We start from the raw sequence: 17,396 nt of genomic DNA on the forward strand, positions 1-17,396 counted from the left end.
GGGGGGGTGTCAGGGCTCCCGCCCTTCTCACTTCCACACCAATTACAGAGGACTTCCTTGCTGATTTTTCCCCTCCCTTGCACCGAGGTCTAAGGCCTTCTAGGCCCAGGCCCGAAAGTTAGGAGTCCTGTTGAATGGAAATGGCAGGAGCCAAGGAATGTGGGCACCTGGGCCAGGGGAAGGGGAGTGGGCTGGATCCCAGAAGCCCGGACAATACAGATTGGTCCCGACAAACCCTTTCCCAAATGCCAGAATTTCATGGGAACGACAGCCATGCGGTTTACAATGGAGAGAAAAGAAAACAAGACAGGAATGGAAAGGAGACCACCCTCACCAGGTGGCTCAGTCCGTTGAGCACCTGACTCTTGATTTTCGGCTCAGGTCATGATCTCATGATCTCATGAGATCTCATGATCTCAAACCCCCCCACCCCACAAAAATCACACTCCATGCTGGGCGTGGAGTTGGCTCAACACTCTTGCTCCCTCACCCTCTAACCCTCCCCCCCACTCACCTATAGGTGTTAGTCTTTAAAAAAGAAAAAAATGGGTGCCTGGGTGGCTCAGTTGGTTGGGCGACTGCCTCCGGCTCGGGTCATGATCCTGGAGTCGCGGGATAGAGTCCCGCACTGGGCTCTCTGCTCAGCGGGGAGCCTGCTTCCCCCTCTCATTCTCCCTCTACATGCTCTTTCTCTCTCTGAAATAAATAAACTTTTTTTACTTTTTTTTAAAGATTTTTAATTTATTTGAAAGAGATCGCAAGTAGGCAGAGGCAGGCAGAGAGAGAGGGAAGGGGAAGCCGGCTCCCTGCCGAGCAGAGAGCCCGATGCAGGGCTCGATCCCAGGACCCCAGGATCATGACCTGAGCTGAAGGCAGAGGCTTTAACCCACTGAGCCACCCGGATGCCCCAATTAACTTTAATTATTTAAAAAAAAAGAAAAAAGAAAATTATAAAAAAAGAAAAGAAAAATGTGGTGGGAAGGGAATTACAAAATACTGACAGAATTAATGTTAATACCAAAAAATTACAAAAAAGAATTCATCCTGAGGGACCTGTTTCCAGATCAGTATGGCCTATGGAGTACCCAAGAGAGCAAATGGCAAAGGAATCCAGAGTAAGGCACATCCATGCTCAACGTCAGAACACCCGTTCCATGCTCAACGTCAGAACACCAGTGATGAAAAGAAAAGTTACAGTAAAAAAAAAAGGAGTAACAATGTTAACTACCTACCAGGCTTATTTTGTGCCAAATAATGTTTTGGCCTTTATGTGTATAAGCCCTTTCAATCTTCATAGAAAAGGTAGGCACTATTCCTCATTACACACACACACACACCCCTAAAGCATGTCCAAGACCACATGGCCAGTAAGCGGTGAAGCACGAATTTCAGTAATTCTAAAAGATTTTAAGCATTTAGAAAAGAATTTAAATTTTTAAAAAAAAGGTTCACAAATGAAGGTCAAGAATCAAAGAATCAAAATAGCATCACACTTCAGTAACACTGGAATTTTTATTTTTTTAAAGTTTTTATTTATTTATTTGACAGACGAAGATCACAAGTAGGCAGAGAAGCAAAGCACACAGAGAGCGAGGAGGAAGCAGGCTCCCCGCTGAGCAGAGAGCATGACGCAGGGCTCCATCCCAGGACCCTGAGATCATGACCTGAGCCGAAGGCAGAGGCTTTAACTCACTGAGCCACCCAGGCACCCTTGCAATGTCACCTTTTAAAAATTCCAGTGTTGGGGCGCCTGGGTGGCTCAGTGGGTTAAAGCCTCTGCCTTCGGCTCAGGTCATGATCTCAGGGTCCTGGGATGGAGCCCCGCATTGGGCTCTCTGCTCAGCGGGGAGCCTGCTTCCTCCTCTCTCTCTGCCTACTTGTGATCTCTCTCTCTGTCAAATAAATAAATAAAACCTTTAATTCCTTCAAAATATTAGAGGCAAATTATTTCCAAAATGCCAGTCAAGTATGATGGTCGCATTAAAGGCATTCTCAGGCATATTACGTCTCCAAAAAACTTGCCTTCTGTAGATTGATTCTTTCACAGAAGACTACTGAAGGATGTGCTTGACCAAAACAAGGAAGTAAGGCAGAAAAAAAGGCAGGCAAGGGAGTCAAGAAACAGGAGGTCTAACACAGCAAAAAGGTAAAGGGAGTCTCAAGGACATTGGCTCCGCAACAGGCCCAAGTATCAAGCAAACCACACTGGAACAGGAGGATGGAAAACTCTAGGATAAAGAAACCTCCAAGAAAAGCAGCAGCTCACACAGATCTGACCAAATGAAAAGTGCTCTAAGAAACTGGAAGAAAGAGATTCTGAGATATTCCAGAAAAAATTTTTTAAAGGCAATTAATAACTCCAGGAAATAAAAAACTGATTTTCACTATACTATAGCCTGGCTCAAATGTGGACAATATTTACAAGGCCAAAGCCGTAATAGTACACCTGGTTTAAACACAACTGTATAGGGAAAATAAACGTGGTGGGGGGTGTGATAAAACAAGATTAATATTTACTAAGTGCTTCTTTTTTTCTTTAAGATTTTATTTTTTTATTTGACAGAGAGAGGCACAGTGAGAGAGGGAACACAAGCAGGGGGAAGGGGAGAGGGAGAAGCAGGCTTCCCACTGAGCAGGGAGCCTGATGAGGGGCTCGATCCCAGGACCCTGGAATCGTGACCTGAGCCAAAGACAGATGCTTAAAGACTGAGCCCCCACTAAGTGCTTCCTATATTACAAATACTGTTTTAAATGTTTTTCATGTTCTTCACTATTAAATCCTCACAAAAATCTCATGAAATAGAAACTACTGTTTTCCCTCATATTACAGATGAGAATATTAAGGTACAGAGAAGTAAAGAAACTTGCCCACGGTCTCACACTAATAAATGGGACAGTCAAGAAAGACTCAGACTCGGACAGCCCGTTGGAAACCTTCATCATCCACACAAGTCAACAGAGAAACATAACCAGCAGCAGAAGCAAGTTATTACATAGAAATAGGGATGAAAAGGCCACAAGAAATAGCCAAAAGACTTAAATTAGGGAATCAAGACTAGGGAGATAGGAAGCAGGGGATGGCTAGTTTTCTTCATAATCCTTGTAACACTTACTTAAAATGAGGCGGAACTTTTACTCTAAGGTTTATATTAAGCATAAAGCAGAACTGCACACTGTCAAGGGGGGGGGAGCTTTATAGTAGGAAGACTATTTCCCAATAAAAGTTAAAAAAATAAAAGAGGTGGGCACCTGGGTGGCTCAGTGGGTTAAGCCTCTGCCTTCGGCTCAGGTCATAATCACAGGGTCCTGGGATCGAGTCCCGCATCAGACTCTCTGCCTACTTGTGATCTCTCTCTGTCAAATAAATAAATAAAATCTTTAAAAAATAATAAAATAGGGCGCCTGGGTGGCTCAGTGGGTTAAGCCGCTGCCTTCGGCTCAGGTCATGATCTCAGGGTCCTGGGATCGAGGCCCGCATCGGGCTCTCTGCTCAGCAGGGAGCCTGCTTCCTCCTCTCTCTCTGCCTGCCTCTCTGCCTGCTTGTGATCTCTCTCTGTCAAATAAATAAAATCTTTAAAAAAAAAAAATAATAATAATAATAATAATAAAATAAAATAAAAGAGGAGAAATGTTTAAAAGGCACACACAATGAGATGCTAACACACAACCCCCAGCATGAACAGAAGCTGAAGAAACAGACAATGTCTTACTATGGGCAAAGACACGGAGGCACCAGAACACTACCACTTAGAATGGACAATGGTGCAAACCACTAGGAAATTCACAACTATTAAGACTGAACGTACACCCTGTGACCCGGCAATCTGCTCCTAGATATTATTTCCAAACAGTAAGTGTGTACATACGTGCACCAAAAGGCCATGTTCATAACCCCAGTGTTGCAAACACTGGAAACAATCTCAGTGTCCATCGACAGGCGTGGATAAATGGTGCTATTTTTATGTATCATACTCTACAACAAGAGATCAGTTACTGCACACACCCAAAGATGGATGAATTTCACACATAAAACACTGAGCGAGACCAACCAGAAATAAAAGAGGGCTTGCTGTGTGATTCCACTGATAGAAGTTCAAAAATAGGTAAAACGAATCTAAGGTAGCAGAAATAAGAATGATATTGGAGGCAGGGCTGATAGTCCCTAGGGGGAAACATGAGGGAGCCTTCTTCTGGACGCTGGAACCATCCTGACCTTGAGCTTGTTGGTAGTTACATGGGTGTTCTCATTTTGGAAATATGCAATGTTCTCAACACTCCCAATTGAAGCGTATTACAGTGTATCTGTTACACCAAAAAAAAAAAAAAAGAGAGAGAGAGAGAGATTAAATTGATGGGTTCAGGTTGGGACCTTGGGAGCCCCAGGAGCCCAAGGGCCATATACACGATTCCAGAGGCCCCTGGAGAGGACCGGACTAGAACAAGGAATTAACTTGTTAGCCTGATGACTTGAGTCATCAGTTAACGATAACAGTAATTACAGCAATCACTTTTCTGTAACTTTTGCAGAGTGCCAGGCCTAAGCTAGGCACCTGGAAGGGACCTGCTTGATCAAACGTCACAACCGCGGAACACATTTAGTACCACGAATGGCCCCATCTTACAGATGAGAAAGTCAAGGCTTAGAGAATGATTGCACACCCAGAACGTGCAGAGAAGTTAGATGGCAGACTCCAATCTAACCTCAGCCCCTCCCTAGGCCAACCTGGAGACTGCCGGGCGGAATCTTTAGATGGCTTGTGAGGGCCCAGAATGTGCCAGATTGTGAGGGTGCACCGCGAGGGTGTTTTGTTCATGTTCACTAACTCATGAGGACTGACTACGGGGCCAGGGCTCCCTGCAGCCCCTGGGGAGGCCCAAGACCTGTCTGGACACCAGTTCCCACGCCGCCGCCCCACTAAAGCTGGGCTGGGAAGTCCAGGACAGGGGTGGAAGACAGGGCTCCGTGTGACCAGAAGGGAGCTAAGTTTGCTCCCACCCCCGAGCTGGTCACTTCCAAATCAAGAATGCTTAAAATCACCACCTTCTCCCCAGTTCTGTTCCTGCACATCCCCCCCCCCCCAGCTTTTCTCCACCTTTTCTGCCTTTCTGGATCCATCTGAGCAGCCCAAGCCTCTCCCAGGCCCCCAAACCCTGGCTGCCTCCAACCTCCTTCCCTGGCCACCGTCACCTCCCCAACCGCCTCCTCACCACTATCTACCAGACAGCCTCCAGCTGGCAACCCAGACGAATTCTGTGAAATGCTTATTCTGAAATAATTTCAAACTCCAAGAGAAGTTGGAAGTAGCACAATGACCCGTCACATGACCCTCCCCAGGTCCAGCCCTCGTGAACTCTCTCACCCTCTACGTTACCCAGCGTCCGTGAGTCCGTGATGTATCCGTGTCTCCCATACGTATAGATAAATTACAGATACTACTTTTTCTCTTCCCGAGCCATTCCTGAGTCAGCGGTGGCCATCGCATCCCTGTCCCTAAGCATGTCAGCGTTCTTACTTCCAAAAAGCAAGGACATTCTCTTCCAAAAGCACTGTACAGTTATCAACTTCATGAGACCTACTATTGATCTGATACTATCAGCTAATCTACAGCCCATACTCCAATTTCATCAATTGCCCCCAGGATGTCCTTTAGAGCAATTTCTTCCTTGATCCAAGATCCAATCGCAGGCCATACGTTGCCTTTTGCTGTCACATTTTTTTCTGTCTTTTAATCAGGAACATTTCCTGGCCTGCCTTTGTCTCGTATGCCACCAGACACTTTTTTTTTTAAAGAGTCCAGACCCTTTCTGTAAAACGTTCCTCACTTCGAATCACTACCTCCTTTTAAAACCCTGAACTGCCTTCTCAATTCCTCAGCGTGAAATCCCAAGACCTCAACACTGGCCTTTGGGGACCTGCAGGGTCCCCTTCCTGCCCTACCCCCAGCTCCCCCACCCCACCCCCACCCACTGCCCTGCTCCTATCGACGCTCACTCCTGGGAGACCCTCACTCCAGCTCAAACAGACCTCGGCACACTCTTTCCTTCACAGCCTGTACCTCTATTTAAAAATTATTTCCTTCGCTGATTTGTGTGCTCGCTGCCCAGCCCCCACACTAGGATGGGAGCTCCAAGGAGGGCAAAGATTTTTGTCTGGTCATTGCCAGAGCAGTGCCTGGCCTGCCGGACGCACTTGGAAATGGTTTGCCGAACCATGTGAACAAGAAAGGAAGCGCCTGGATGGAGAGCCAAAGAACCGGCAGGCTCAGAGAGCCAGTGGGCTGGGGAGACCCCTCTGGAGTCCAGAACCTCCCCCAGGCCTCTGCCACGCTTCGAGCTTCGGGCTGGAGGAGGAAGCACCCAGCACATCTCCTTTATCTCTTGATCGCATCACTCCACCAGCCAGTCCCACTGATTAATCTCTTTAAATCAATCCCAGTAGGCCGACGGGCTGGATTCCAGAGATAGAGCTGATGCGCCCAGGAAAAGGCCCGTGGCCCCCTCCCTATTGTCCACTGGCCAGTCCAAAGTGCATGGCCTCTCTCTCCATACTGATCCCTGGGTTCCACCCCCCATTCATGTATCTTCCAGGGCCCAGCCAGCCCCAGGAATGGGGGCAGGGAGAATAAACATCCAAGTACAAAATCCTGCTAATAGGTCTTTAATTGCAGCCTGAGGAGGACCTGGAGTCCAGGCCTCCCAACCCCATAGCAGAAAGGCAAGCCTACCAGGTGCTTGTCACTTACTTGTCCATTTCACTGACTCCTGCTAACATTTAAGGACTCACTGGCTACAACAATACTCAAGGTTATGGGAAAAGTAATGGCTAACCAAAGCTTTCATTCTTGACCTACCTCCTCTTCTGCCCAGGAAAGGGTACAACCCCTCAGCCTAGACCCATGATACAGGAAAAGCATCTTCTCCTGGACATCTTCACTCACCACAACCCCCATCAACACCTGCTTGCATGGGGTCACAGCCCAGCCCAGAGCTCTGGAGCAAACTCCCTCTGCCTAGGAGGGCTGGATTTACAGGCACTCCCACCTACTCGGCCTGAGCAGACTGGGAAGGGGTCCAGAGATAACCCGACCTCTCGCTGCCTTGCTGTGTGACCCAGGGCACAAGGCTCAGTCTCTCCCCGGTTCCCAGAACAAAAACAAACAAACAAAGATAGGGCTGATAACGCTGGCCAGACCTAAGTTGCTGACAGCCAAGTAGGAGAAGCGCCTCAAAGAGAAAATTTAGCACCTGCACCCAGCAAAGAAAGGGGGAGGGGTGCTGGGTTGAGGAATTTGTAATCCACCCCACCCAAGCAATGAATGGGAAGCAGCTCTCCACCTCCAGGCTAATGGGATTAGCACAGGGCTGGGCTCTAGGCGTTGGCCTAGGGTCCAGGGTCTCCCAGCGGCCACTCACGGTGGGAGGAGTAAGGGGGAGCACCAGCGCCCTCCGGGCCTTCCTTCCCAGGTGAACACAGGCCAGCCAGCTCTTCCCAGAGCCTGCCTGCTACTTCCTCCATGACCTCAGCGGCCAAGCACGCAGAAGTCAGGCAGCTCCAAAAGCAGGAGGCCCAGAAGACGGGCCTTTGCAGCCACATCCAACTGGACTTCCTCCTGCCTGCTAGTAACCTCCTGCCTCAGCCTCCCCATCGACCCCATGGGTGTTACGTGGTCTGCCATGGGGCTCTGGCTTGCTGCAGGCAGACCCAGGAACCCCCTTGATAGGGGCTGTTTGCACTGTTGCTCATTAGGGCTTTTGGCCTCTGGTCAGGCAGGAACCACACTCGAGATGGGGCGCCCTCTCCCTGACTGGGGGAAGGCAGAAGGCCAGCCAGGAAAATCCAGGCTCTGACTCCCAGGCTGAAGAACTTGGTCCTTGCTCAGGACTGAGTGACCCAATGAGCTCGAAAGACACGGGAACACAAAAATTACCGTGGCCTCTGGGGGCGCGCAAAAGGGGATGGCCCCAGCGGCCCTTTGTACCCCAGGACAGCCCAGACCCCTCCTCTAGAATCCCCGCACCCCTCCTTCACCCACAGCACACATTTGAGAGAAAATCGTAGCCCTCGTCATGGACTCCTGGGCGGAAATGTGGCCGCAGCTGGGGGGGGGGGGGGCCGCACATGCAGGCCGCGAAGCCAAGACCCAGTCCTTGCGCCCCCGCGGGCGGGGATGTATGCGCTTGCTGCCCCCAGAGTGCCCCTCCCCTGCCCAGCGCTTCACAAAGGCCCTTTGTCCCGCCGAGCCCCGGGGACTCCGGTTCCTGAAAAGTTCCATGAGAAAAATCAAAGAGAGGCAAAACCCGGCGAGCGCGGCCTCGGCTAGAGCGGGCAGGATCGGTGGGACAGGGCCAGGGAGGCCAGAGGCGTCCCTTCCAACGCAGAGGGCGCAGTCGGTGGCTTCCCGGAGAAATCGCAAGCCTCCCAGTCTACACTCTGGATGTGGGAGAGATGGATTTTTTTTTTTTTTTTTTAAGTGAAGCGTAGGACGCCTGGCGAAGAAGCTGGAGGCAGCCAGGGGAGGGACCGGGTGTCCTTCGGCGGCAGGTCTAGAGGTCCCCTGGTCTCCCTTCCCGACTGCAGCGGCCGCGTCCAGCTCCAGACAAGCTTCTCCTGCCCGGGTGCCATCCCTAGCGAGCCTGAGCAGCCCTCTCGGAAAATGGCAGAGGCCTCCGGGCCCTCTCCGCCACCTCCTCCCGCGGTTCCATGTCAGACCCAAGGTTTTCCCTACGCGGCTCGGGGCCGGCCAGATCCGCTCCCACGCCGCTTCCTTCCCCTAGCTCCGGGATGGCGGTGGCCCAGTTTCTGCGCCCCACCGAGCTGCGCGCCCGCCGGAGAACACCGGGTTCCTGGTGTCGGAGCTGCTGCGCTCCTGCCGGGGTGTGAGTTCTGGGACAGCCGCTCTCCTCCCGCAAGTGTCCGCCCGCCGGCTGGAGGCCGAGATCTCCGCCCTCCCCACAGCCCCACTGCTGAGGGGTGCCCGGAGACCACGCGCAGTGCGAACGGAGGAGCTGGAACGGAACTGGGGCCCACGGGCGCCGGGCAAGGGCGTTTGCCAAGAAAAGGATCCGAGCTCGGGGAACGGATGTCTCAAAGGGTGTGGAGCTGGCTTATTCTTTTCTTGCTCAGATTTTGAAACCCCCAGCCTGGGCTGGAGCCGCAACGCAAGGGCCCCGGGATTTCGCCCCGGTGGCTCGGATTTCGGCAGATGCGTGTGCTCTGGGAGGGCACCGGCACACCGGGGAAAGGGGAAAGCAACCGAGCCGCGCACCCCTTTCCCCCGGGTCCTCGGGACTGGCCTTTGTCCCGGGCCCGGGGAGCTGAGCCTGTCCTCACTCCCGTGGACCCGCCGAGGGAAAGGGAGGTGCCGCGTCCCTGCCGAGAATGCCCAGGAACAGGCCGAGCAGTTTTTCCCGGGCCTCCCTCCCCAGGATCCCGCGGGGACCGGAGGGGACGGCCACAGCGCGGGGCACTTACCCGGGTGCGGGTGGAGATTGAGGCCGGCCATGTACTTCCCGGGCGGCAGCGGGCCGGGCAAGCCAGAAGCGGGCAGGCGTCCGGCCGCAGCGGTGCCCACGCGGTGGCTGTCCATAGCCAGGCCGGACAGCAGCGGCGGCGGGGGGCCGTGCACGGACCGCGGGGGCCCGAAGTCTCGGCCATCCATCCTCCGCGGGAGTGCCGCAGCCAGCCCCCCACCCGGCCCGCGGGCCTCGCTCAGTGGGACCTAAAAGTTCGGCCTCGGCGTAGTCCCAGAGTCCTCGGGCAGCGGGGGCTCCGCGGCGTGCATGGCGGCGGCGGCCAGCGGGGCTTGCGCTCGGCTGCGGGCCCGCGGCCCGGGGCGCACAGGCGGCCGGCGGTGGGGCCCCTCCGGGCGGCCAGGCGGAGCTGCGCGAGGCGGCGCACACGGCGTCTTGGAAGGGAGAGGAGATGGGCCGCAGAAGAAACGGGGGGGGGGGGGGGGGGGAAAAAGGGGGGGGGAAAAACAAAGTTTCAGAAAGTCGTCTTGCCGTTCGGGGTCGGGGACTGCGGATCGGGTGGCCAGAAATGAAATCGGGGGTAACCCCTTTTCCATAAAAAGTAAAAATCCATGCTCCTTCCTCCAGCGGATTCAGGCTCCCCGGCACTTGGCTCGGTTTAAGTGGCCGGCGGCGCGCTGCGCCCCAGCCCAGACTGGCTCGGCGGCTCACGGGTCCTCCCGAAAGTGGGAAAGGCCCCTCAGCCGCGCCCCGGCTGCATAAATACAAAACCTCCCAAGTGGGACTGATTCCTGGCCGTCACATGCTGGAGGGTTTCAAACCGCGAAACCTTTTTCCGCGAGCAGTTCGAAATCTCTCCCTAAACCCTGTGTCACTATCTGATCCGGCAAGTTTAATATTTAACCTTCTTGGCCCCTGGCCTGCCTATTTTGAGTCTGCTTTCCCTAAGCTCGCCCTGAGCCACCAATTAGCGTTTTTTGTTGTTGTTGTTGTTTTGGTTTGGTTTGGTTTTTTTTTTTCGGGAGAGAAGGTGCAAAGCCAGTTTATTATTTTTAAAGAGACTTCGTGCCTCCTCCCGCCGCCCCCCTCGGGCCACTGTGAGTCGCAGAGTCTGAGTACGAGGACCCGAGACGTGGCATTCTCGCCCGAGGACTGGAAAGAATCCTTCAAAACAAGCTTTGGTTTCATTTTCCAACGCCTTGGCCTGGGAATCCTGCGGCCCGAGGACGTGGCCTGGCGCGGGGGATCTGGGGGGGGGGGGGGCGGTCAGAGTGGAAGCAAGGGGCTCTAGGGTCTTGCTCCTACCCTAGCTTACCACCCCCAACCCAAAAATAATCTACAAAGAAAACCTTCGCAACGCGGGCAGACCAAGGGGCGCCTCCCCCAGCGTTGGGTAAATCCCCCTGTAGCTCCAGTTTAAAGCTGTTTGTTTAAAAGATTTGTCCTTTGCCGATTCCCATGGGGGCGGGAGGGGGTCTTGGAGCCAACCGTGCCCTCGCTCTCCGTCTGCCCGCAGCAGCTCGGATTCCAGATTCTGGGAGGCCCGGGCGCTCCTAGAGCCGCCGATCCACGCCAAAGCCACCAGCTCCGGGTGCCCGCCCTGAACCCCGCGACCGGCGCCCAGCCCCCCGAACTGCAGACCCCCTCCGCCGCAAACCCCCCCGGTCTCCTTCTCCAGCCTCCCTCCCCAACTTCGCTAAGGGTACTTATTTTAACCCGGTTTTGGTTACAAACACCCCCTTCCCTCCCTCCCTCGCTCACTCCCATCAGGCTCTGGTTACCAGATCCGCGTTTACTTTGGAAAAATCTAAGATCGCCACATCCGAGGATACATGTCTTAAGGAGGCGATGAGCTTTCCGTGATTTTTTTTTTAATGTTCTTTGTGTAGCTTTCTTTTTAAAAGCTAGCGCTTCGGAGGCTGCCCCGACGCCCCACTTTGGGGAAGTCGAGGTGAAGGCCCCCGGAACACCCTCGCTCTGGTCGAGAAGCTGGCTCGGCCATCTGCGGGCTCCGCTGCGTTCTCTCTACTTTTCTCCCCCTCTTAAATGCAGTTAAAATGGCTGAATTCCGGCTTTTAATTAAAAACAGCCTATAATCGAAAACGTCTCGGCGTCCCTGGCTCCCCCGCCGCCTGCCGGGAACCGAGAAGGGAACCGACGCCCCTCAGCTCGGCTGGGAGGGCTGGAGCGGGGCTGAGGGCTCAGGTGGGCGCCCGAGGCACCGTGGCCCGCCCCCACCCTTCCCAGGGTGCCCCCACCTCCCCGACGCCGGTCCCCGATCCAGCTCTTGGGGGCCGGAGAGCTGCGGGGATCCCCCCGCGCTCCCCGAGGGGGCGGCGGGTTTGGGGGGTCAGCCGGAGAAGTTTGGAGACCGTCGCGCCCGGCCAGGGACGGACGGGCGGCCCGGCGGCGTACCTGGCGCGGCGGGGCTCCCGGTCCTGGGCTCCGGTGACTGCGACTCCGGTGGTGGCCCCGGCTCCCGGCGTGGCTAGGCGCCCGTGCTGCCCGCCATCCCGCGGCTGCTGCTCCCCTTCGCCACCCGCAGCCGCCTCACACTTTTTGCCCGCCTTTCCTTTTTTTGGTAGAAAACCGCTCCCTGGGCCGAGCGCTCGGCGCGCCAACTCCTCCGCCCTCCCGCGGCCCGGCTCCCGCAGCCCCCGGAAAAGCCAGCTTTCCTCCCGCGGAGCTCCCCGCTTTTTAATAAAATCCAGGTAGCGCCGGTTTAAAGAATCCCAAATCTCCATATACAGCCCGGGATTGGAAAAGGTACATTACACAACCCCCCTTTCAAGTTCCTCTCGCTGGATCTAAAAAAAAAAAAAAAAAAAAAAAAAAAACCCCGGGGGGGGGGGGGGGGGGGGCGGGGGGGGGGGGGGTACCCCCCAGCGAAAAAACCCCCATTGTTCCCGGGGGCCCCCCCCCCCCCCCCAGGCCGGCCCCCGGCCTCCATCTATTGGCCGTGCCCACCGCCAATCACGCGCATGTAAACACCTTGGCCCTCAGCCATTCCTATAAAACCAATTACGGACCAAGGGGCTCCAGCAGTTTCCAGGCTCCCCACGGCGGGGCTGAATGATCAAAACTGGTGGTGAGAATTTTTCCCGGCCGTTTCTAGGCAGCCCTCCCCCTCCACCAGCTCGGACCCCCCCCTTTCCTCCCTCTCCTCCCTCTTCCTACCCCCTCCCTCGGCGTCTAGGCTGAGTGATCAAAATAGAGGAAGATGGTTGTCGCCGCAATCCAGGGCTTTGCAAGGCGCGGTTTAATGGGCCGCCTGTCAGCTTCCTGCTCGCAGGAGGAGGTGACAAGCCGAGCGAGCCGGGAAGGGCCTGGGGCCCGGCGGGCTGCACCCCGCGCCCGGGCCCTGGCCCCCTACCTCCCCTGGGGCGCGCCTTCCAGAACGCGCGCTGGAGACGCCAAAACAGACAAGGGCTGCTTTTTCCCTTTTTAACTCCCCCTTTTAAAACAAAGCAGCGATTCATTCCTTTTACCCCGGCTGCGCGGTTGGGTGGGATGGGCAGGCGTGAAGGCCGTTTTCCTAGCCTCGGCCTGCGGGTCCCTCCCTGAAACGCGGTGTCAGATGGTTACTGATTAATATTTTGGAGAGGCCGCGGCGGCGGGTAGCGGGTGAGTCTCTAATCTTCTAAAAGGGGTTCCTATAGAAACGCGGGCCGGGACGCGCCCCCCGCTCGGCCCCGATCGGGGCCGCGGCGCTTTGCACCGCGCGCCCTTCCCCAAAGCCTTTCTTTGCGTGGGCGCTCCCCTCCCCTTACCCCACCCCCCAGAAAAATCAGAGCAGAAAAAAGGATTAGATCGGCTGAGCGCGAACTGACTCCCTCTCGATTCTGACATTTCAGCCTATTAGCATTTCTCCACGGGGCCTTCTGAAACCTATTAAAGTGTAATATTAAAAACCTCTTGGCTGGGGTCCTCTCTCGCCTTCCATCCGCCGCGCCCCCTCCAGGGAGGGCGAGACCGGGGGGAAAAAAAAAAAATCTGTTGAGCTCAGAGGAAGCAGAAGCCAAGCCCAAAAAGTGCTTGGCTGGCCGCGGCGGCGGGAGGGGGAGGGGAGCCCCAATCCCCCAGACTTTGTACTTTTATTTTGCGCTTTCAGCAAAATCCTTTCTGGGTTGAGTCGCCGGGAGCTGCCCGCGGCAACCTACTTGGCTGCGGGCGCTAGGACTGCGGACGCGGTCGGAGGGGCCGCCCTGGGGCCCCGCACCCTCTCTACAGCCCCGCAGGGACCCGTGCCCGGCTGGGCATTACGTACCCTCAAATGGAAGCTTGGAGGGGCAGAAATCCTTGCCGATCCTGCCTCGGAGAGCAACCGCGGTGATTAGATTTTAATTAAAACAAGAGAAGCCCGCTCTTTCGCCCCGCGCTGCGGACTCAGCGTTTTCGCATCGCTGGGTCTTTTTTTGTTAATCCATTTTTAAGCAACTTTTCTGGAGGGGGGAAAATGAGCTAGTTAGCGCCCGTTTGTTCTATTTTCTTTTCTCCACTTTTAGACGAAAACGGGGAGGGGGGATAGGCTTGGAGAAAGCGAACTGGGGGTGTCTAATTTAATTCTAGTATACATTTGAGGAAAAAAAGTTCAGCCTCTTGAGGGCAGTTTCAAGTTGCCCTTCCAGGAGCCTCTGCGCTGGTTTCGAGGCTGCCCTCTTTTGGAAGCTAGAGCTCCGCAGTGGGAGGAGGGAGGAGTGAGAAGTAAAGAAAGGAACGAAAATAGCCGGAGCCGAGGGGAACAGCGGCGGTGTCCGCGCTTGGAGCAGGGCGCGCAGGTCTCAGTGGCGGCTGGGGCGGCGGGAGGTTCCCGGTGCGGCCCCGGGACGGCCAGCAGCAAAGACGGAGAGGAGAGGGGGGTTAGAAAAAGGAGGTATTGTGTTTTGTGTGCCTTGGGGGAGGGGGTTGACTGCAGAAATAAGTGCAGTTGAGCTGCGTGGGGCTGCTGGAGGCCGAAGCAGGGGAAGGGTCTGTGCATAGGGGCGCAGCCCCGGTAGGCGCCGAGCATCCTTGAGCCTTATCCGAAGGCCTTTGTGGGTTCCTAAAAGGCCCTCCCACGCCTGAGCCCCCATCGTTTCCCCACCCCCCTGGTTGCCCTCCAATATTCGGAGCCCAGACCCTGATCCCCCACCCCATTATCCCCGCCCTGGATCTGGAATGGGGTTTTTTTGTGGGGGGGGTGTTTTTTTTCTTATTTAATTTTCGCATAGCTCAGGCAAAAAATATGTATCTTGACAAAGTTGAGGTGGGGAATACAAAGGACTTGAGGGTTGGGGGGGGAGGCCTATTTTTATAAATGTTTAATGTTTTCACCCCTGGATGCTCCAAGACGCCGTAATTGTGATGGCGGGGTATGTGCGCCATAAATCATTTAGTTGCTAATAAAAATTCTGCCTGTTTGCCCTGCATTTGCCAATGGCGTTTGCATTTTCCAAGTATGTGCCTTGTCTGCGTGGCGAACCGAGCCTGCATTTCATTAGGGTCGTGGTTCGGGGCAGGCGAGACCCCCCTCCCCCAACCTCCTCCTCCTGGGCCTTTGTGGGCCCCAGGCCCCCTCTCGGCACACACTCACGCCCGCGGCCGCGCTAGTCACCGCCGGAGCCCGGCCCCGGCGCAGGACCTGGGGACGCGGCGGCTGCTCCCGGGGCCTGGCGGCGCGGTGCCCAGGGTGGCCTGCCCGCGCCGGCTCTCCGAGCGCAGCGTGCGTGGGAGCGCAGCGGGTCCCGCCGAGGGGCTGCCCGCCGCGGCCGACCGGTGCGCACCCTGGTCCTTGCACGTCCCCCGCCCCTCGCCGCTGGGCCCGCGCCCCGGTGCCCCCGCAGTCGCGGGGTAAACAGCGTCCGGGAGCCATCTTGGGGCGGGGGGGAGGGACAGATCCCAGGCCCAGGGGTGGGCGCTGCCCGGGCTCCTTTTAGAGACCCCTGCCATTCGTAGGGCACCCCTGGGGATCCCTTGCTGAGCTTCGGGGGCTGGGGAAGCACTCTTCCCGCCCTGGCGGACCATACTGCGATGTCAGAGCCAGGCCTGGGCGCCCTGTGCGGGGCGGAGTGGAGGCGCCCGGTCCGCGGTCCGCCCGGGTCTGGCCGCCATCTTCCGCCCCCCCCCCCCAACATACTTCTCTGTTTACCCGGCGGGGTCTGCGGCCAAAAAGTGGGTTGACGCAGTGTGTGTATATGTGTGTGTTTTGTACTGACTGGGCAGAAAATCGGCTGGGATGGGGGGTGGGGCGGGGAGAACCGCCTCGAAACCCAAACCTTAGCTCCTGGAGAATGCGCCCAAGCCCGCGCAGTCGTCCGCGGCCACCCTGGGCTGCGGAGCCGAGAGCCCTTTTGTGTGTTCTAGGCGTCGGGCTCTGTGCACGGGAACCGACTGACAAAATTACTCCCCTTTGTTTTAAAACCAAAGAACAGGGGCGCCTGGGTGGCTCAGTGGGTTAGGCCTCTACCTTCCGCTCGGGTCATGATTTCGGGGTCCTGGGACTGAGTCCCGCATGGGGCTCTCTGCGCGGCGGGGAGCAGGCTCTGTTTGTTCTCTGCCCACTTGTGATCTCTGTCAAATAGATAAATAAAATCTTTTAAAAATTTTTTAAAAAAGAACAGGCCAACTTGGAGCCCGGTTCTCCCCGGTGGTGGCTTTGTCACGGTGGCTCTGCCCTGAGCCTCAGCCAATGCTGCCCTATTCGGGCAGAACCCAGCGCTTTCTGGAACCCTGGTGTTGCTGGCCACCTGCATACATTCTCCCCTTCTCCCAGAGAAAAGTGGCAATTTTTGGTAAGCAAGGACACCTGAGCCACCTCCACCCGTCGCCCCAAACCGTCTGGGGGGGTGAGGACGGACCTATGTCCCCACGCTGTGCTGGCTTCTTGGTGAAGGGGACCCCGAGCGTTCACCGGCCTCTGCTGCCCGCTCAGGAAGCCCTGGCCGGATCTGGGGCTTAAAAGAGCCTGTTTCCAGGTCCCTGGTCTGGCAACCAGGGAGCTCCAGACCTGGGCACCTCGAAAACCCGGAGAGGCTGCACCCGGGACATCCTTCTCGCCCTCCGTTTTCTGCGACTGGCTCAGCCATATTCAGCGGAGCTGGGGTTCAGCCAGCCTGGCCACGAGGGGTCCCAACCCTCCAGAAAGCCAGAGGACACAGCGCCAAAGCCGGAACTCCGAAGGGGCAAGAGCGCTCATTCGGTGGGCAGAGCCGCGGCTGAAGCACCAGGCTCGGCTGCAACAGATCCCGATGTGTCTCAGCTCCGCCTCCGGCCCTGGCCCCTTTCCCCGGCCCCGGGTCGGGTCTTCCATTCCACTGTTTGGCTCCGAGAGGTCGGAGACGTGCTGGGTGCACAGGGGGCGGGATGCAGCCATAAATCTCTATGCAGGACCTCCTTTCCCGCTGCTCACACGCTGGTGCTCCTGGCCGGCCTCCCATCCGGACTTCCCCGGGGGCCCTGCTCTCCCGGTCACAGCCTGGGGTCCCTGGGACGGTGCAGGGAATCAAGCCAGGAGCTTCCCCGTTCACCAAAGAGAGAAACGGACTCACCCATTCAGTGCCATCACCTTCCATACCTGGAGTCGGCGGACCCCAGCCAGCCCGGGGCCTCACCAGATCGCAGCCTGGGGAAGGGCCACCGGCCAGGCACTAGCTCCTAAGAAGGTTCGGTGAGGCTGGAATGGGCGCACGGCCACCTGCTTGAGCCCAATTGCACCGCCATTAAGGGGTGACACCGGGGTTAGATCATCTTTTCAGAGTTCAGCCAGCCCCACTTCTCTGTTGACCCTGCTTTAATGCCGCCCCATCGTTCTGCCCTGAGTCGTCCTCCGGCGTGGGATATAGGGAGATGGGCTTTTCCCCCTTTATTCTTTTTTTTTTTTTTCCCCCGGTGTGATGAGGACCATGCAGGGTGTCTCTGGGAGCCATGCTGGGAGGCGGGGGCTCATC

General features: G+C 56.2%; 1 protein-coding gene across 6 annotated transcripts in view; it reads right to left on the reverse strand.

Annotated features, from left to right (window-relative positions):
• Positions 1–12,270, reverse strand: part of TNRC18 (trinucleotide repeat containing 18) — an 82,921-nt gene extending 70,651 nt beyond the window's left edge. For 5 of the 6 annotated variants that reach the window (XM_059414354.1, XM_059414349.1, XM_059414350.1 and 2 more), the window contains exons 1-2: positions 11,887–12,270; positions 9,473–9,905 (exon numbers count right to left, since the gene is read on the reverse strand). In XM_059414354.1, coding sequence (XP_059270337.1) covers positions 9,473–9,659 — 187 coding nt within the window. In that variant the 5' untranslated portion in view covers positions 9,660–9,905; positions 11,887–12,270. The remainder of the gene's footprint in view (positions 1–9,472; positions 9,906–11,886) is intronic. The other variant, XM_059414355.1, reaches the window with a different exon arrangement.
• Positions 12,271–17,396: the final 5,126 nt, after the last annotated feature.

The sequence above is a fragment of the Mustela nigripes genome, chromosome 11 (assembly GCF_022355385.1).
Source record: "Mustela nigripes isolate SB6536 chromosome 11, MUSNIG.SB6536, whole genome shotgun sequence".
Lineage (NCBI taxonomy): Eukaryota > Metazoa > Chordata > Mammalia > Carnivora > Mustelidae > Mustela > Mustela nigripes.